This window comes from Condylura cristata, unplaced genomic scaffold, assembly GCF_000260355.1.
Source record: "Condylura cristata isolate star-nosed mole 26May11 unplaced genomic scaffold, ConCri1.0 scaffold00023, whole genome shotgun sequence".
Lineage (NCBI taxonomy): Eukaryota > Metazoa > Chordata > Mammalia > Eulipotyphla > Talpidae > Condylura > Condylura cristata.
In genome coordinates this window covers 7,143,587-7,164,482 of record NW_004567124.1, presented here as the reverse complement: position 1 = coordinate 7,164,482, position 20,896 = coordinate 7,143,587, and the positions used below count along the sequence as shown (strand labels likewise).

The 20,896-nt window shown below is 48.0% G+C and overlaps 1 protein-coding gene across 3 annotated transcripts in view; it reads left to right on the top strand.

Annotated features, from left to right (window-relative positions):
* Positions 1-20,896, top strand: part of ANKDD1A (ankyrin repeat and death domain containing 1A) — a 27,407-nt gene that overhangs the window by 1,970 nt on the left and 4,541 nt on the right. Inside the window, exons 2-12 of one of the 3 annotated variants that reach the window (XM_012728751.1) lie at positions 2,667-2,770; positions 3,574-3,672; positions 6,673-6,771; positions 9,698-9,802; positions 10,480-10,578; positions 13,116-13,214; positions 13,737-13,835; positions 15,875-15,973; positions 17,939-18,034; positions 19,137-19,235; positions 19,495-19,590. In XM_012728751.1, coding sequence (XP_012584205.1) covers positions 2,667-2,770; positions 3,574-3,672; positions 6,673-6,771; positions 9,698-9,802; positions 10,480-10,578; positions 13,116-13,214; positions 13,737-13,835; positions 15,875-15,973; positions 17,939-18,034; positions 19,137-19,235; positions 19,495-19,590 — 1,094 coding nt within the window. Of the gene's footprint in view, positions 1-2,666; positions 2,771-3,573; positions 3,700-6,672; positions 6,772-9,697; positions 9,803-10,479; positions 10,579-13,115; positions 13,215-13,736; positions 13,836-15,874; positions 15,974-17,935; positions 18,035-19,136; positions 19,236-19,494; positions 19,591-20,896 lie in introns of all 3 variants that reach the window. The other 2 variants (XM_012728750.1, XM_004687518.2) reach the window with 2 other exon arrangements.

The following is a 20,896-nucleotide window of genomic DNA, read 5'->3' as shown; positions in this document are numbered from 1 at the left end:
AGGCTCACACAGGAAGGTTAATAAAGGGTTTACTTAGAAAAGGGGGACATGAAGAGAGGAATAACCTGGGGAGGAAGCAGGAGAGACAAAGTGGTGAATGTGTCCTACGAGTTCTGCTGAGCTGGGACCCCAACAGCACACTGAAGAGCAGGGAAAAACCAAGACCCCCAAGGCCCACATGTCTGGTTACAGAGCAGGCCTGGCTGCTTAACTCCACCCTCAGTTCCCAGCCTCCCCCCTTGGGTGATGACATTATAGTCCTTGGTGCCTTGGGTCTCTACAGCCTGGGGTGGGGTGGGGGTCTATAAAACCTGAGTTTGTGGAGTTCATTTAGGACATCCTCTCCCCCAAACAAGAGGGGCTCTTCAAAATCCTGTTACTTTATCTTGAGAAGTGCTCTCTCTTCAACTACAAGAAGTGCAGACCTCTTAGGGTTTGGGGGAGGATGGAGCTATCAGTAGGGACCATATTTGGAAAGTGGTGTTTTCCTCCTTCCTCTGAGTATTGTCCTGAAGCTGCCTCCCTCTCTGAACTTTGATTTTCCAGGGGACACATGAGTTTTAATTGGGGCAGCATCTTATAGTTCAAAGAGATTTAGTGACTTGTGTGTCACTTTCATTCCACTAATATGTGCTAGTGCCTGAATTTGGCGATAGAACAGTTAAAAAGTCAGACAAAGGGCCCTCCCTGGTGGCGCATGGGGTTAAAGCACAGCACTAAGAAGCTAAAAGCCACTTCAGCATGAGTTCAATCCCAGCCCTGGGGAGGTGACCACATGGCATGGTAGATCTCTCCTGACCCACCTGCTGCTCCCCTCAGCAGTGTAATTCGGCAATCTGCATGTCCTGCTCCCCACTCTGTCTCTGGTGAATCCTCTCACCCTCCACCTCTGGCCTGTACCCCAGTTCCTGTATGCATAAATAAAGTAAATCTTAAAAAAAAATCAGGCAAAAGTCTCTTCTCTCATGGACTTACAATGGGGGAAGCAGACAACACAACTTGTAAATATGCAAGTACAGACTGCCTTGGTGAGGGGTATTATGGAGAGTAACAATGCAGACAGGTGTGTAGGGAGGGTGCTGCCTTTGGTTGGGCTTCACTTAATCCACAGGCCCTGAGTGAAGGAAACCTCAGCACCTCTTTGATCTTCAGAATTAATTCTCTGACCCGTTAGTATAATAGTGGAGGAATGTCTGGGAGGAATAAGAGTGACAGTGACAATGATGATTGCAGTGATGACCCTTTTTCCAAATACCATGTTAAGGACTCTTCGCTCTTACTTCCAGTCACCACAATGACCCTGCAGGGCAGCTCATAGCCCCATTTTGCAGATGCAGAATTGAGACGCAGGGTAATTAAGTAACATAAGACACAAAGCCAGGAAGTAGCTCAACTAGAGCTGAATAGCAGCTCTGAGCTCGGATTGTATCTAGGAAGCACTAGAAAGCTATCCAGAGTTATCTGAAGACAAACTGCCTACAGTTTGCCTTAGCCAAGACACTGGACTCCTGGGCCTGGCTGCAAGGAGGAACTGGGGCCAGACATTCACTAAACATTCAGGACGTGGCTTTGGCACCAATGAAATCACAAGCTTACCTGCCCTTGGGTGACCATGGGCATTACCTTGCAAAGGGTCAGCAAATATTTGTCCTTGTGCTAGTGTGTCTCAGGCTTACTGGAGGAGGCAAGGGCTTCCCTTACTCTGGGGATGGTTAGTGTCACTCATGGAAACATGTTATTGCGCCCAGGTTTGGGCCTGCTGCAAGCTGTGGGTAAATCAGGAAGGATCCCTCTGGGGGTGGGGGTGTGTGTGGCAAATCCCCCAGGGAGCTTGTGGTCCAGCCAAGGAGACAAGACATCCTTATATAGCAAGCGCTGTTAGGATGATGGCGGCTTGGGGGCAGGGGAGCTGCATGGGAGGAGCCCACCCTGGGCCTCATAATCAGGTTCTTCCTGGCTTGACTATCAACCCCTGAACCCACCTATGGCAGGCCAGCAGGGGAGGCTCTGAGATTCCCTCTAGTCTGAGACTGCCTGAGATAAAGGAGCAGGATGAGGGTGAAAGGAGCATCGAGCGGGAGCACAGAGAAGGCAAATCAGGGTGGGCCCAGAGCTGGGAGGAGAAAGCTGGTTAGAATTTGGGCATGAGGAAAGAAGAGGTGAGAGTATGAAGACACTGAAGCTGGGTGAACATGTTTACCTGGGCCTGACATGGGAGGTGGCCCCGCAGAGCCTGGCTGCCTCCCGCACAGAACTGCCTCCCACACAGAGCCGTGGAAAAGGTCGTTATTGACTCCAGTGGGAGGGAAGTCCGGCAAAATCTCCAAGAGCAGCTCCTGGGGCCTTGAGAATTGGATGACCGGCACCTCTGAGGGGACGGGGGACACACACCTGGCTCCTGTGGATGGTCTTGCTCATGCTCTTCTATTTTTATGGTTTTACCAAGTCCTAGTTTTGTGGTGAGTTAGAAGAAAAAGCTGTCTTTTAGGGGAGGACCCCAAAATTAAGAAGGCTGAGAGGTGTCCCCCAACCCCCAGCCACTCTTACTAGCTGGAAGAGTCCTACGTGGGAAACATTCAGGGTCAGGGAGGGGCTGTTCACCTCTTCTCTTTACACAATGTGGGGAGCCCTCCCTTCTCACTCTGCATCCTTTCCCCTCCCCTCAGTGCTTCCCTTGGAGAGACAGCTCCATGAAGCCGCCCGCCGGAATAACGTCGGGAGGATGAAGGAGTTGCTCTGGAGGAGAGTCAACGTCAGGGCCAGAAACCATGTGTGTAAACGAGCGTCTCCAAGTTGGGGCCCCAGGAGAGCTATGGTGCCTCTGTGATGCCTCCACATGTGAGGGACAGTTCATGGAGCCTGATTTGCATGTGCTAACTTAGGGGGTGCTCAGCTGTTCACATTGTTGCAAGGTCTCTGAGACCTTGCCCAAGACTAGGGTTGGGATTCTGAGGCAGACTTGGGCAGTTACAGACTTGATCATCCTAACTCCCGGGATCCATTAAAAAATGGGGGGATGGGCCCTCCCTGGTGGCGCGGTGGGTTAAAGCACAACACTGAGAAGCTAAAGCCACTTCCGCATGAGTTCAATTCCCGCCTGCCCCGGAGGAGACCACATGGTGTGGCAGACCTCTCCTGGCCCGCCCGCTGCTCCCCTCAGCAGTGTACTTCATCAATCTGCCTGTTCTGCTCCCCACTCTGTCTCTGGTGAAGTCTCTCGCCGCCCCTGCACCTCTGGCCTGTACCCCAGTCTGTATGCATAAATAAATAAATCTTTAAAAAAAAATGGGGGGATGAGGAGCAATGGGCAGGAGTTAGAGGTGACAGACAGGCAGATTGGTACAGACACCTAGATAGAGGTGGCACTGGTGGTCAGGTCAAGAAGACTGTGGGTGAGTGAGCAATTGTGTTCCCTCTCTGGGTCTTGCCATGCCCACTAGAACAAAATGCTGCTGTGGGCTGAGACCTGCTTCAGGCCTCAAAGACCCTTTTACCTGTGCACCAGCTGTTCCAGTGTGGAGGTAGGTAGCCATAGCCAGCCGGCCCCTCACAGGTGCCCTCTCCCTCTGGCAGGTGGGCAGGGTGGCCCTGCACTGGGCCGCAGGTGCCGGGCACGAGCAGGCTGTGCGGCTGCTTCTGGAACACAACGCTGCTGTGGACGAGGAGGATGCGGTAGGGACCCCGTGGAGGCGTGTCTGTGTGTGCATGTCTGTCTGTCTCAGGAGGGGGCTCTCTCCGTCTGCAGGATCTGAGGTTGCAGACACACATGGTCAGTCCAGGGCCAGGGACACTGTCCTGATCCCACCTTCCCCACACACTCATAGAGACCACTCCATTTTAAGGACCTTTGGTTCTCAGAGCCTTAAAATCCCTCGTGAGGCCATGTGGTCAGAGAGAAATAGGGGCTATAGAGCAGGTAACTGGAGGGACTGAAAACGGGCCACCAGGGACACGTCTCTCATGGGCTGGCCACAGGGCTCTGTCCTGATGAACACTTGGACAACGGCTGGGATGAAGACAAACAGTCTTACTTAACAAGTCAACAGGCAGCACGAGGCTGAGAGAGCATGTAAGAAGAATAAGATCTGCAAAATGATCTCTACACACTTGAGGAAAGGCCTGAGTGACAGTGACATTTGAGAGGACTGCATTTAGGAGTCTAAATTTAAATTGTGTAAAAAGAAAAATTAAAAAACGCATCCACGTACCTTCAGAGTCTTCGCTTCCATGGCAATACTTTGTCCCTGTTCTTCCCTGCTACACCCAGCATGAGGGACTTGATGACAAGCATCACTAGGAGTGAAGCGTCAACACCTACTCCCCGCTCTGCACCCCTGAACCTCCTCCCTGCACCTCCTTAGCTCTCATTCAGCGATGACTCTGGAAGGAGAATTTCTGGAGCCTTAGTCGGAGCTTCCCACTTGAACACTGGAATCTCTTTCACTGTCTCCACTGTGTTCTGTTCTTTCTTCCTGAGGGACTGAGAAAAGAAAACATGAGAGAGAATGACAAGAGGGCACAGTTCTACATTTTCTGTGTCCTTTGCAAGTAGCAAAAAATATTTTTTGAAAAATAAGAAAGGATAGTGTCATTCAAAATAAAAATTAAAAAAAAATAGAATCATCCAAAAAATAAAAAAAAAAGGATACAGGAAAACAAGACGATGCCTCCTTCTGCACCAGGAGGATAGGGACACACTGGGGGCTGCAATCCTGCTGCTAGGGAAGGTCTCTAGTGATAGGCCCCAGGGTGGTTCTGCCGGCAAGAGGCTCTGTCCCCCCTCCCCCCCCCCCATGCCCTGAAACTGGACCCTTTTCAGCCCTAGGCTCCAAGCTTTGTGGTTTCTCCCCAGGGGCCCTGCCCTGAGCTCATTCTCCCGCCCTCATGCACCCAGCCCACAGCTTCTGATATTCTAGGAGGGTGGAGCCTGAGTCAGTGCTGGGGCTCAGGCCCAGGCCAGCCCCAGTCCTGCAGACTGGATTTCAGGAGGAAATGTTCCCGTGGTGCCTGTGGCTCTTCCTTGCAGTTTCCGCTCAGTTTTTAGCGTCTTCTTGACATTGTGCAAACAGTCCTTTGCCTTAATCCTGGTTTCACCCCTAACATGGATCGTCCCCCTGTTTCCAGAAAGGACCCATTCACACAGGCTTTTGAAAGCGCATGAAAATAACACAAAATTTCTAAAACTGTATCTGTGGCATTCTGTTCTTTAAAGTCCTTTGGCTTTCTTGCTTTGGCTTGTATTTTGCCCCCCCCTTCAATGCTGTCCTTGTCTGCACCCCCCCACCCCACCCCTGACAAATTCTTGGCCATTTCTAAAGCAGAGCTGCCACTCTTGGGGAGCCTCAGGTGCCTGCGGATGGGTCAGTTCCTTCTGGATTTCCCCTTTCACCCCAAACACCTTTCACAGCTTTAAACCAAATGTAGTTCTCTTCCTCAGAGGAATCCTGCTGCTAACACTAAGACGCCCTCCCTGACCATCTTCACAAAAGCTCTTCAAGGAGCCAGTGGGGAGGTGGGCGTAATCCAAGGTGTTCCATGCAGTCATGGGGGTATGGGCACCCCCACCAGGTCCAGACTGTGAAATTGAGTCAGATTCAGGACTAGAAGCCAGCCCTTCCTAGTACCCAGGCGGTTTAGAGGTGCCGAGGATGCGACAGGTTGGGGAAACACTTGGCCTCATCTTGAGGTGGACTCTGAATTTCTGCTCTCAGCTGGGCTTGGGAGCATTTGCCAAAGCAGGCCTGCTTCTGTTACAGGGCAGGGAGAGAGGCACCTCTGAACCCCCAAACCTGCCTGCTCTAAATAGGTTCTGCCATCTGCTGCATCAAGACAAAACATGTAAGACCTTTGATGGAAGGGAACTTTAATACAATTAGTGTGCAACCCAGGAAAGACAAAGAATATAATTTCTAAATCAAACACCCAAAGTTACCTATCACCTTGCAGGTAAAAAGTCCACCCAGGAGGGATTGGCTCAAAGCAAGGCCTGACAGCCTGTCATAAGTCTAAAACACCTTTTGGTGGGGACCATGGAAAAGGGTCAGAAATGGCCAGACAAGTCTGGCAGGAAAAGAGCAACATCAAAATCAAGATAAACGCTGCCATTGTCAACCTCCCCACAGGGTTCTCACCCATTTCTGTTCCAACCAGTCCAGGACCAAGAAACAAGACAAAACTTCTTCACGTTTCTCTCTGTTCCATGTGCCTCCCTCAGGTCTCCTTCTGGGTCTCCATTCCTTCCTCTTCAGTCTCCTCTGCAAATTCTTCTCTTCCCTGCTCAGCTCCACCTCCTTCTGGGTGGGGCAAGGAACCCGGAACCGTCCCTTTTCCTGGGGACCCCCTGTGACACTCCGTGTTGTATTTCTTTTATCCCCTTCAGCACCAGCTCCTACACCCCTTTGACACTTTCTCTCTCCTCCTTCCCTCCTAACCTCAAAAACCACTCTTCATTTATTAATGACTCAAATTTTTATAAACATTTGACTTTGTTGATACTGGCTTCTATTTTTAAGACAGTGCTGGCCTTTAAACTCCTAAAGTCCCAAGCTCCCTGGACTGGGTGGCCCCAACAATTTCTGATGGTTGTGTGATTTTACCATGCAGACATGGGCCCGGGTGGTCCACACCCACCTACTCATATTCCCCTACTCCCTCCTTCTGCCTCTCCCCTAGTTTGGGATGAACGCGCTTCTCCTATCTGCCTGGTTTGGCCACCTCCAGATCCTCCAGATCCTGGTAAACTCTGGGGCCAAGGTTCACTGTGAGAACAAGGTAAGGTCTCAGGGGGCGCCCTCATTCCCCATCACAGGTGATCCTTCTGGGTCCCCTTTCAGCACAAGGCCATCCCCAGCTCTATTGCCTGTGCCAACCCTTTGAGCACCTCTGCCAGTCTAGCTTGCCTTAGCCCCTGAGATCCCTCCTGGAAATCCAGCGGATCTCAGCCTTGTGTAGCTGGTACCCACACTGCTTCCACTGGTGCTGGGAGAAGGGTCTGGGGGTGCCTCTACCATCAGCATTGAAAGCCTCCTTCTTTCAATCCTTTATCATTCTGCAACAGTGAGATAATCCCAGCCCTCTGGACTGCCTCTTTTTTTTTTTTTTAACCTAAGAGGAGCCAAAGTAGCACCTTCAAAGCGTAGGTTAAAGATTAAAGGAGAGGGAGGTGGCCTTATTCTTCCTCCTGCCAGGCCCTGCCCCCTCACCCACCCCTTTTACCAAACTCTGGGACCTTAGACAACTTCCTTCCCCATCCTGAGCTTGGGGTTATGGAATTTGGGGGAAGAAGACCCCAGGGGGCCTGTGCCTCTTCATTGCCTCTTGTAAAGGGCGTAACAGCAACATGATTTGTCTGGTAGTGTTACGTTGACCAATTGTGACACCTGTTGCCTTGATCCAATTGTGACACTGGTTACAATGTGTGTGTTTTATTCACACCACCAAGCAACCAACGCCATGGTCCCTGGATGGTGACCAGTAGATAATACTGTGTCCTATAGGTTAAGGACTCAGACCCCATCAGATGCCAATTGCAAGTCTAGGTTGTTACATCTGCTTCTGATCCATTAGGTTTGATTCATTTGCTAGAGTGGTTCTTAGAACCCATGAAACCAGTTGACTTCTACATTATTGGTTATTTGAAAGGATATGAATCAACCAGATAAAGAAATACACAGGCCCAGGCCCTGAACAACAGAGCTTCTGTCTCCATGGAGTCTGGGCCCTGGTACGCTAGTTGTGCTCTTGTTTCCCAACCTGGAAGCTCTTCAAACCTTTCCTTTTTAAGGAGGTTTCATTACATAGATACGATTAATGGAATCCTGGCATTTGGTGATCGATTCACACCCCAGCCTTTCTCCCCTATCTCCCCTAGCTGGATGTTGGGGTTGGGGTAGGGGTGGGATTGAAAGCTCTAAGCCTTTTATCCTTAGTTGGTTCCTAGCAACCAGCCTCCAGACTTACCGGGGGCGGCCCACGCCATCTTATTAGTGAAACAAAAGACACCTTTACTAAGAAGAACTCTGTCAGGGATGGGATGGAGACTAAACATAGTCTCTTTCTATAATATCTCACAATATCACACTGATCACCTGAGTAAAGTGATGTGATCCAGGTGTGTTTACTGGTTTGGAAGCCTTTTTCCCTTTTCAAACTCTATTGTTAGAAACTTTGTGGTTTTTAGGGTGGATCTTGACAATGACAGATAGCTTTTGTTATCTAGCTAGATATCTTATTTGGGGTTCAAATTATATTTTAATGGTGCTATTTAATTCTCATTGATGTGTTTTTAAGAACTCTTTATAAATTTGTGTTTTCAACATAGTGATGTATTTCAAAATCAATCACAGACATCAATATGCTCCCTCTTCAGCATATGTTTGACTGGAATTGAGTTTCTTTACATACAGTGAAATACACAGATTTTACATTTATACTTACTGAGATTTGACAGCTGTTACTCTGGGATAACTCAGACTGTGACAGGGCAACCCAATGTGAACTGGGTTGTCTGTGTGTGGATCCTTACCCACGCACTTAAGATTCAATTGTACTGTAGATACACCCAAAAAGGTCAATAATGGGTTTATTTACAAAGGGGAAAGAAAAGAAACAACCCAAAGAAAGAGAATGAAAGAGAGAGAGAGATACAAGTTAACTAGAGCACCCTACCAGTTCTGCTGACTTGGAACCCCAAGAACACACTGAAAACTGATCAAGAGCCAAGTGAGCAGCCACTAGCCACAAGGCAAAGGGAGAGAGAGTGAGACTCCGCTTGATATGGCTCCTCTAATAGCCTCAAAAGTCCCCAAATGGTTGCTTAGCTCCTCCCTTGGGTCCTTGCAGTCCTCCCTTTGGTATTGCTGGGAGTTGTAGTTTCAGTGACTGGAGTAGGGGTGGAGTCCACGAAACCGATATCTGCAGAATCCATTCAGGACATCCTTTCCCCCTAACAAAACCACTGCCAAGATGTACGTTAGTTATTCTTTTGGATCTTTATGACTCATTTGTAGTGCAATCTACTTGGAAATCAGTGCTGCAAACAGGCTAGCTGGGGAGCAAAGTCAAGGTGAGATCCCTGGACTTACTAGCTTCCTCAGTTAAATGTTTCTGGAACCAGAGTCCTTCTTTCTGCCTCTCTCTCTTCCCCAGCCTACTTCTCTCTTAGACCCTACAGATCTCTCTGGTCAGGAGGCCGCCTTCTGCTGACAGACACAGACACTGGGCTCTCATTTTCAGCAGTTGCTGAATGTTCTGTGGGAGATGTTCTGGGAGAGATTAATGCCACACAATCTCATCTTTCATTATTTGACCCTACTTTAGTTTATAAGATACTTTCCTGTAGGCTTGGACATCCAGTCCTCTTGGTCACTCAACAATAGGAGAGTAATAGGGATTAGTAGTCTAACTTGGCCTATGAGGAAATGGAGATTTAGACAGTACAGATTACTTTCCCAAGACCACAGAGGTGATAAATTCCAGGGATAGAATTTGAACTCCTGCATCCTGTTCTCCACCAGCACCTGAGAGACTGAGTGGACACCTGTCATTATCCCAGGGGCCCAGCCCCATTTTTCAGTTTCTATTGGGCCAGCTGTGTCCCAAAACACTGGATACCAGACATTCACTGCTTGGGAGACTGGCAGAGTTGAGAAGGGCCTCCCCTCACAGACTGCAGGGACCACCCTGGGCTTGTTTCCAGGACGGCCTGACCATACTGCATTGTGCAGCCCAGAAAGGCCATGTGCTGGTGCTGGCATTCATAATGGAGGACCTGGAGGATGTGGCCCTGGACCGCACCGACCAGGTGAGAATGCCTCAGGGCTATTGGACCATCCCACTGGGTCTGGGGCTGCTCTTGGGGTCACTCCTGCCCATTCTGTGAGTGACTCTTTGAACTATGGGAATGCAGACTGAACTCTGCCTTAAGGGGCTGCTGGGCTAAAGTGTTATTAGGGGACTGGAGGGCTGGACTCAGGCAGACAGACTAAATGAGGACTGGTGGGAGAGGGAGCCACTGCTTTTTGCTTCCTGGAGGAGGTGATATTGGGGACTGTATTTGAATTGGCTGGGAACATTGGAAAGGTGGGGTGGGGGTGCATTCCAAATGGAGAGGAGAACACCACTAGACCCTTAGACAGGGAGAAGGGCCCTTTGTCTGTGAGCTCAGGTAGATAGACATCTTGAGAGTGATGGCCAGGGAGGCTGTTGGAGGCCTCTCATGGAGAGCCTAATTCCTAATTCTCAGGGATCTGTCTTACATTCCTCAGGCAGTGTGGGACTATAAGAGGGTTTCAGTGGGGGGAAAGACCCCACCCAGCGGCTCTGGTTGGGAAGCTGGGTCTGAGCTTTTCCAGAGAGGGTGTGTGGGGCAAGGTGAAGAGACAGTGTCTGAAGCAGGAGAGACCACCACAAGCCCAGAAGGTTGGGGAACAGAAGCCAGGCAGGCAGTACATGGATGTTCACTCTCTTCTCCCCGGTCAGCTGGGAAGGACGGCGTTCCACCGGGCTGCTGAACACGGGCAGCTGGATGCTCTTGACTTCCTTGTGGGCTCTGGCTGCGACCATGGTGCCAAGGACAAGGTACTGTGAGTGGGGCACCTAGGGGAAGACTGGGCTCTGGGGTCCTGGCCAGGGTGGGCACTGGCAGCCCAGCTGTGCCTACTTCTGACTCCAGGGTGCTTGGGGAGCAGGAGACTGAAAGTCCAAAGTGTTGGCTATTGGTCTAGCAGGTGATTTTCAAGCACAAGCCATAGGTTGCCTCATGATGCCCGACACACAGTTTCTTACTCAAGGAGCTCAATGCCACAGTGCTAGTGAAGGGCTCGGATCTGACGTGGGGAGCGGACTGGCACATCTAGTTGGTAGGGAGTGCTGCTTGGAGGGGCTGAATAGGACTGTGATTCCAGTAGGATGTCTGCTGTTGGGGGGCTGGGGCACAGTAGCTACACCTGTCAGAGACTTGCTTTCTTTGTGATTCTGCTCTAGTTAGGGCAAAAATATTTCATTTAGGGGCAAAAACTTAGAAGCAGGATTTCACCAGTTTGAGAAGGGGCGAGGGATAGGAACTACCCCATGAATGATTTGTATCAGTGGCCCACTGTGAATCATTAGGCTGTTTGCCTAATATCACAGTAAATTCTAGAGAATGCTTCAGCGAAGGGAAGAATTCAAGATTAATTGGATTAAAGTGCTTGGCCTGAAAGAGAAAGAGTTGAGTGTATAAGCTAGTATTAGACAGAGAGCAGACAGATAAATGCACCACGGGGTCTTAGAACTGGAAGATGTCTTCATCAAGGTTCAGTTTAGCCTTCATTTTACATGTTCAGAAACAGGCTCAGAGAGGGGCGTGTGTTGGCCGAGGTCACACAGCAAGACAAAGGTCAAGCTGGGTTTGGAACCTCTTGCATCTGATGCCTAACCTCTCTCCTCCCTCTCTCCAGGCGCCCTCCTGGGGCACTGAGCCCTTGAAGTCTGTGCTGAATTTGTCCATACTTAACCTTTCAGTGTGTAAAGGCTGAATTGGGTCCTGAGAATCAGGCTGATTCACTGCATACTGTCATTGTGCTGAGCAGGTTGTGCTGAATCAGGCAGTGGGAGGCCAGAGGGGTAAAGGTTCCTGCCAGGACACAATGCTCAGGAAGCAGAAATGATTGTAATCAGGAGGTCTCCTGAGAAAGAGAGACCTGATCCCAGGGGATCAGAAGCTCTAAGAATTGTCCAGCTTTGATGCTCTTTCCCAGAATCTTGCAGTCAGAAATTCTAGAAAGATGCTTTTAAATTGTGTGTGCTTTGTTGAGTTCTGTATTTTCAGACAGAGTGTTTTTATTTGAGTTGCACATGAGATGGGGCACAGCTAGCTTTTTGAGGCTCTGGACTAGACCACTGAAGGTGCCATGACTCCTGCCCCTTGTCCCCTCACTCCCCGTCTGCTAAGGTGGCAGAACTGTCAGAACCAGTGACGATGTATGTGAAACCAGAGGTGCTACAACGGTGGGGAGGATTTGAGAGTCCAGAGCAATTAATTCCACTGGGAATGGCAAGACGCTGCAGGGCATCCAGAGGTAGAGAGTCTGGAGTGCCCGGAGATGGGGGGAGGGAGAGAAGAGGCATTCTGCCCAGCTCTCCTGCCCTGAGCCCCTTCCCTGCCCAGGCAGAGCCTGAGTGCCCAGATTGGGATCTCTGCCATCTGCTGCTTCAGAGGCAGGATATGGATATTTATAGGCCAGAAGGAAGAAGAAAGCCTACCCTATCTGTATAGCCCTGCTAGTGGGGAGGGCACATATTGGCCCCCCACAGCTCACACACTTCCTTCATGTCTCTATGGTCCCAGAAACTTCACGCTTCCATCACTTCACTGGCTCACTGAGCAAATTTCATTGAGTGTCTGGCTCATCCCTGGGCCCCATTCTAGGCTCCTGGGGAAACTTCAAAGAACCAAAGAGACCAAAGAGCTATTCCTGCCTTGTGGTGTTATGGTCTCTGAGAGGAGTCAGATGATAAGCAATAAGCATAGTAGACAAGCAGGTTATAGAGTGTGTTAGGTGATGGGTGCTAGGGAAGGAAAGACAGAAAGAAAAATAAAGCCTAGCAATTTAAGAAGGCAAGGAGTACAGAGAATCGTTTCAGTTTGAAGTAACATGGTCAGGGTGGACCACCCTGTTCAGTGAGAAGCGAACACTTGGAACAAAGATGAAGGAGGCCAGCAATGGGATTAAATATTTAGTACATAGCAGCTTGGAAACAAGGGAGCCCAGGGGAGCAATGAGTCCCTGGATCCTCAGCCTTGAGCAGTAAAGGGGTTGGATCTGGGGTGGGGCCCTGAGCGGGGACTGGCATTGGGCAGTAGAAATTTTGGTTTGTTGTTTGTTTGCTGTGTCCCCCTTTGATTGTAAGAGAGACCAGCACTTGCGGTTTCTGGCACCTTCTCAGGGTCCGGGTGGCCCTGGTTCAGCTGTCAGAGCTGCAGCTTGTCACAGATCACTCTGTGACACTGGGTGTGTTGCTTCCTCTCTGGACTTCAGCTTCCATGTCCAAAATGGGGGCTGGTTCCCGTGGGCTCCCGGTCTCTGTGAGGGTCAGCGACTCTGCCAGCCTCCAGGAAGCCCTTCTCCCCGCAGGAGGGGAACACAGCCCTACATCTAGCTGCCAGCCGGGGCCACCTGGCTGTGCTACAGCGACTTGTGGACATCGGGCTGGAGCTGGAGGAACGGAACGCAGTGAGTCGATACCTGAAGGATACAGAGATGAGTAGCAGGATTTCTCTGTGCCTGATTTCTCCTGCTAGAGGCCCTGAAGCCAGGAAGCTGAGACATGTTCCTGGACTAACAGTCCCCCAGGAAAACATAAGCAGCAGCGCAAAACTCCAGGCTTAGCGGGACTCTGGCATGATGGATTGCCAAGAAGTCACACACAGGAAGTCACATACGTGGCGTATATTCAAAGAAGGGTGCCCAGGATGGTCAAGGATGACTTTCTGGAGCAGGAGGGAATACATAGAGGGCAGCGGTGAGGGGTCTTGGAGGGGCAGGAGAATGTGAGCAGAGGGTGTGCAGGATGGAGTGACTGTGCCATGCGCCATACAAAGTGATTCAGGGAACCACACACATCCAAGTTCACGGTCCTTGCAGCCAGCCTGGAGAGCTCAGAGAGCCCTGCAGCGATGGCACGAGGGATGTCTTCTCACCTGGGGTCTCGCTTCAGCCTCCCTAAATCCTTGTACCTGTCCCGATGTGTTTCAGGAAGGCCTGACTGCCCTGCACGCGGCTGCTGAAGAGACCCACCTTGACTGTGTGCGGCTTCTCCTCAGGGCTGGGAGCAGCGTGAATGCCCTCACCCAGGTAGCCAGGCACCCCCATATTTGACAACTGTCCTTGTGCTGTTGCCACATTGCAACAGTCACAGTAACTTCTGAATGTCTTGTGAACTGAGGCTGTGAGGCAGTGGGTCCATATGTAGGTCTTTCCCTCTGCTAAGCTCTGTGACCATGGACAAGTTGCTTAACCTCTCTGAGCCTTTTTCCCAACTTTGAAATGGGAATGATGTATACCTACTTTTTTACATTGCTGTGAGGATTAAATACTTAGTATAAATGCCAGAACATAATAGGAGATCAGTACTTATTAGTGCGTTATATTATTGGGTACTTAATAGTTCACAAACCCCTTCAGAGTTATTACTTCAGAGAAATACGACCTCCTATTTTACACATGAGGAAATTGTCATTTAGAGAGGTTTGGTGAGTTTCCCAAGTCACAGCTGGTAAGAAGCAAAACTGACTCTATTCCTCTGATGCCAGAACTCAGGGCCTGGAGGGTTTGCCCCCACAGTCGGCCACCCTCTCCTGTGTGGAGGGGCCACACCAGTGCTCAGAGCTGAGGCTGCATGGGACTCGGACAGGCCCCTTTCTCCCTTACCATTGTGCTCCTTGTTTGGCTGATGAAATTTCTGTGTCCTGGGAATGGGGCTCAAGACCTTTCTTTAAGCAGTTTGTTTTACTTTTTATTTTCAGATAGTGACAAATAATCTTGGCAGGTTGGATGGTTTCAGGGTCTGGTATCTTCTATTCCAGATTTTGGTAATATAACAAAAAAATCTTTAAAATGTAGTTTAAAAGGTAATGAATTAAAATGGCTTGCTAAAAGTATTGAACACAAAAGAAGGCAGTCAAGGAGAAACTGTAGACAGAAAATGAACAGCAAGATGACATATATAAATCTAACAGTACCACCATTAAGCTCTCTTAAATAAGAGTATGCCTTAGAGCAACAAAACACTTCATTTGCTGATTCCTGGAAGGTTTGGGGGCTGTACCCCAGGCCGAGGGTGACAGCAAGGCCTGGCGAGGAAAGAGCCTCCCAGGGTGCCCAGTGTCCTTCCATGGCATGGGCTTGCTCTCGGGTCCCCTTCTCCTGGGCACACCCAGACCAGTTCTCTGTGAGCAGTGCCTGCGGATGGGCTTTGGCCTACACTGGCAAATCTCATCTGTCCCCCTCTTTGAAAACTATCTCCTTTGGGCCCTCCTTGTTGGTACAACAGGTTAAAGTGCAGTACCATGAAGCTATCAGTGGCCACTGTAGCACAAGTTCGATCCCCAGCCAGGGGGGTGACCCACATGGCACAGTAGACCTCTCCTGTCTTGCCCTCAGCAGTGTACTTTGTCAATCTGCCTGTTTTGCTTCCCACTCTGTCTCTAGTGAACCCTCTCAGCACCCCTGCACATCTGGCTTATACCCCAGTTCTGTATAAATAAATAAATCTTTTAAAAAATGATTTATTTATTTATGCATACAGAACTGGGGTATAGGCCAGAGACATGGGGGGTGAGCGGATTCACCAGAGACAGATTGGGGAGCAGAACAGGCAGATTGACAAAGTATACTGCTGAGGGGAGCAGTGGGCAGGTCAGGAGAGGTCTGCCATGCCATGTGGTCACCTTCAGGGGCAGGGATCGAACTCGCACTGAAGCAGCTGTGGCTAGCTTGCAGTGCTGTGTCCTAACCCATTGCGCCACCGGGGAGGGCCAGCATAAATAAATAAATCTTTAAAAAAGAAAAAACTATCTCCTCAGCCTGTACTCTTTGTGGCTTTACCATCAGAGGAACTGTGATGGTTTTGGTCTGTGTTCCGGAGTTTGTGACGGGAGACCAGGAAAAGGCTGAGGTCATTCTGAGCTCCTTTTACTAGTGGCCAGGCCTGGGCAAGTATCTGGTTCCTCCAGCTTCAGATTTAATGGGCGTGATAGTCCAGGGGTGGGGCTGGTGGATGGGACTGAGGCGTGGGGTTACCAGGGGGAGTTGGAACAACCCATCCCAAAGTGCTTTGCAAACCCCTTTATGAGGGTCCTTAGGCCATTTCAGTAACACCTATTTCCCTTCAGAAGAAGCAGAGCTGCCTCCACTATGCAGCCCTCGGTGGTTCAGAGGATGTGGCCCGGGCCCTAATCCATGCAGGAGGCCGCACCAATGTGGCTGACCAGGTAAGTGTGCAGGCCTGTAATGAAGGGGTCCCCACTGCACAGTTTTCCATGACCTCATTGATGAAGCACAGTAGGGTGGGGGTGGGGGCCAGGACCAGATTGCTCGAACAACTTGGAGCAAGTAGGAGAATCAGGTAAGTTTCAGTGGAACAGAATTAGAAATCCAACTTGTATTTCCTCCCAGATTACTGCAAGGCATGAGTCCCACATATAGCAACAATTTTTTTTTTTTGTCTATCTTTCTTTTTCTTAAACAACTGAAGTTCAAAATTATCAGGAACACCCTGAAAGAGAAAAGTGAGGCAGAGGAGGGTGGCCTAAACCCACATACCATCATCAATAAATTTGACTATATAAAAAATAAAAGACATTTTATCTAGCAAAATAGATGAATTCAAAGACAAATGATAAACTAGATTCAAGGATAAAGGACAAAATCTAATATATAAAGAGTTCCTACAAATCATGATAAAATTAAACACAACACAGAGAAAAATACCGAAAGGGCAGACATTTGATAGAAAATGGAATAGAGACTCAAGGGAAATACAGTGGCCTCCCTGGTGGCACAGGAGTTCAGTCTCAGCATCAGCAAGCTGTCACAGCTGTGGCCTGAGCTCCACCCTGGCCAGGGAGCTGACCCACATATGGTGCTGGGACCTCTCCTGTCTTACACTCTGCTCCCCTCAGCAGTGTATTTCAGTACATCCGCCTGCTCTGCTCCCCACTCTGTCTCTGATGAGTCCTCTCACCCCCGGCCCCTCTGGCCTGTACCCCTGTTCTGTAAGCACAAATAAATAAATCTTAAAAAAAGAGAGAGAGAGAAATACAAATACTACTTGGAGATACAATTAGCCACTCGGCAGCCTGGCACAAATACATAAGTCTTGCCACTATGTTGATAAAGATGTAGGGAAACTGGCACTATTCTCACAGATAGCAATTTGGCAATGTGTATAAAAATGCAAATGCATGTGCCCTTTGTTCCCTAAGTGCAGATACATGTTTCTTTTCTAGGAATTTATTCTACATGTGGAATTAAAAATATTATATATATATGTATTATAAATCTATATAATGTACAATTTATATGTCAATATTACATCTTCTATATATAATATATATGAATATATAAGTAATATAATATCAGTATGGTATATATTATACCCCCAAATGATGATAACAGTCTTCTTTTCCAATATTGGTACATCTTTTCTTTTTTGCCCCAGTTATTCTTTATGTGTGTGTGTTTTGGCAACCTTTTTATTCTCAAATGTGTTTTTGTCAATATGTCAGTTTGACTTTAGCATTGTACTATTGCACTGTATGTGTGTCATGATGTCACCTACATGGGGTGCTGTGGCAATATCAACTTTGTCATATAGTCAGGGCTCACCAGAGGCCACTGGGCATGGTCCTCTCTGTTCTGGTTCTGGCTGGCTCTCTCATTCATTCATTTATTACTTAGTCACCAGGCTCCTACTGAGTGTTCAGGATTTAGCTATGTGTCCTTAAGCAAGTCATTTAAGTTTTCCAAACCTCCGTTTTTCCGTTTGTAAGATGAAAGTATCATTAAGAATGCCATCCCTATATCCTTCCTAAATTCATGTGTGGATGAAATAAGAGATCAGAGAACAGGAGAGTGGTGTTGCTGGAAGGGATTTTAGTAAACCACTTGCAGATGAAGAGTAGCAGAGAAGGGAAATACCTTCCCTGAAATCACACAATAAATTCCTGGCAAACTTGACTCTCCAGGCCCTGCCTACCTTGAACATCAGTTTGGGTCTCCAAGGTTTCAGGTTTGGTGTTGTAAATGCTGCAGGCCACCTCTGTCATCTGAGAATCAGGAAGAACCAAACCCAGAAGACCTCTTTCTACCTCTCCCTCCCCTCCCACCAGCACCGGCTGGCACCTGGACAGTCCCAAGACCCTCCAGTGACTGACGTGAGCATCTCCCTTCAGCAGGGCGCCTCTCCTATGCACCTGGCAGTGAGGCACAACTTCCCTGTCCTGGTGGAGCTCCTCATCGATGCTGGCAGTGACCTGGATGCCACTGACAATGTAAGTGGTTGCAGAAACCCCTGGGGTCTGCTGGAGTCCTCTGGGCACCCTATTAGAACCAGCGGCACATTTTTGTTTGTTTGTCAAAGGCTTTTTGAATATCAGTGGAAGGTAGTTTTCATTGTATTAACCATGCCCCTATTTTGAACATTTGGGTCATTTCCAAGTGTTTGTTGTGGTATATATAACACTGAAGTAAACATCTTGTTTACTTCATCTTGTGTAACCAGAGACCTCCGAGGTCTCAAGTTGTGATCAGACAGGGGTCCTTGTAAACCCTGTCCCCACAACCATCCCCCACCAGGTGGTATTCAGTGCTGGCCCATCCACAGACACAAGTGCTGGAAAGAAGTCTGGCAGAACATAGCAGATGCCTTTAAAATGATTAGTCTTTGCAGATCTGAGAACTGAACCTGAAGAAATCTACAGAAACTCATACACAAAGATATTCACTGCACACTGTCTATCAGTTCTCAGTTTGAAAGTGGCCCAGAAAATAACAAAGAAGTGATTAGGTAAATGACAGTACCGAGAATATTATGGAGCTAATTAAAAATGGGTTTATCAGCATTCACAATATATGGAAAGTACTATGTTAGGTAGAAAAATAGACACACAGAAATATATAGGGAGATCTAGAATATCTAAAGCCAACAATCGAGATACATTGTGCATTAAAGAAAGATCTAGATATATACGCTAATCATTATGGAAACTGACTTAGATGGCCTAATTAGTGGTTTTTGTTGTTTCTCTTGCTGCTTTTATGTTTTTACAAGTTTTCTCTGCTGAGTATTATGTTTATTATTAAACACAGTTAACTTCCTATGCTCAATCTTGCCATTGATTTTGTTTCTCCTTAGGGAAGTTTCCCAGGGCAGGAGTAACTGGAGCAGTCTTGTGTAACCAGAGATCACTGAGGTCTCAAGTTGTGATCAGAAAGGGTCCTTTTAAATCCCATGCCCACAATCATCCCCATAACTTCCTAGAGAAACTTTAGATCCCAGTTGGGAATGTGCCTTCCTTGGCCTGTCCTGGCTTTGAGCCATGGGCCCCCTTTACAAGCTTTTCTGCTCACCTAGCTCCTTGGCTTCTTCTTCAGAGGCAGCAGACGCCTCTCCATCTTGCTGCAGAACATGCCTGGCCGGACATAGCAGAGATACTCCTGGTCGCTGGAGTTAACTTAAGCCTGAAAGATAAGGTACAATCAACCTCTCTTTTGAACTTCCATGGCTCTCTCTTTGCCAGAGAGCCTGCTCCAAATGCCTCGTACTCTTAAAGTGTTCAAACCCTCCTATTCTTTACAAGCCAGTTCAAATGCAGCCTCTTCCAGGAAGCCTTTATCCTGCCTCCTCCAAGGTCCTTCAGCCCTTGGCCCACCCCAATTCTAGTCTAAGGCTGTGATGTGGCTGTCTTCTGTTCCATGGTTTGTAGGAACTCTGGCTAACCTTCTCTTACAGCAAGGAAAAACCGCCCTGGCAGTGGCCGCCCGCAGCAACCATGTCAGCCTGGTGGACATGATCATAAAAGCTGATCGATTCTACAGATGGGAGAAGGTACCTTGCACTGGGTCATCCATGTTGGAAGGGGAGTAACCTTGGATATAGGAGAAGCAGCTTTTGGACCCCAGCCCTTATCAAAGCAGGTGCCCTCCCTCTCCAAGGGAGTGCTAATCCCTGCCTTCCCTAGCACCAGGGCTGTCTGTGAGGCTCTGGAGACGGTGAGCGCTCAGCACAGCGAAGCAGTGGAAACACTCAACGTTGCTGGTTGATGGATGAGTGTTTGCATGCGTGCAAGAGTGAATAAAGAGATGACAGCTTGGTTCTGTTTCCCTGCCAGCTCCTGGTAATGGGACGTGCTGTTCGAGATGCAGTGTTCAGGCAACTTTCTCTATCTGCACAGAAATTGTGCTGGGATTGATTAGTTTTACCTGCGGTAGAACTAGAAAGAGGAGTCGCAGAATGGAAGACCAGCATTTTGCTGATCCAATTGTCAGCAAATGTGGGTGGATGAGGAGATTTTTAGTGTCTTTGGAGGTTTTTTTTTTTTTTACATTTTAAAATGACAGTTTATTAGGAAAAGGAGAAAAAGAGAGGCACCTGCTTAGTCATAGGTGGGCAGGAGAGCTCCTGATTTGCAAAAGAATAAGATTTGTGAAAAGAAACACCTGCATAGTCAAAAGCCGACAGGAGAGCTGCTTTGAAAGGTTTTTTTTTTTAATATACAGAAAATTTTTTCACCTTTAGCTGTAAAAATTAATACCGAGTTTATTAAACTATAAATTAAAACATCTAGTTTTCCTTAAACTTTTAACCTCATACTATATGTCTGTAAATCTTATGAAGACAGGGAGGCAAGATCGACAAGAGTGGGATTTGAACCCACTTGAGCACAAAGGATTAGCATCCATTGCAGTAACCACTCGGTTACATGGTTATAAATCTTGATTATAAAATTTACTTATGTGCTAGTAAATTTTAACACTCACTGTCAAGGAAGCCTTTTGATTAATGTTTGGTTCCATGTCTGAACTTAGTTAATGAAATGATCTTAAACATTTTAAACTGTGTCAATAAATCCCACATAATTTAATTTTAGCACTTCAAATGTTTCCTAAATTATTGAATTATCTTACTAAGTCCCCCAAAATTAAATCTATCAATAAAATGAGTCTCAAACATCTTAATCATTCCAATGTTGTTTACAATCTTAGTAAACAATTTACACATCTCAAATCTCTCTTGCAGAATCAACTGAACACAATTTTCATAAGATATTCTCTTTCATTGACATACTAATATCTTTTAAAGATTTATTTATTTATTCGTCATCTGAGAATCAGGAAGAACCAAACCCAGAAGA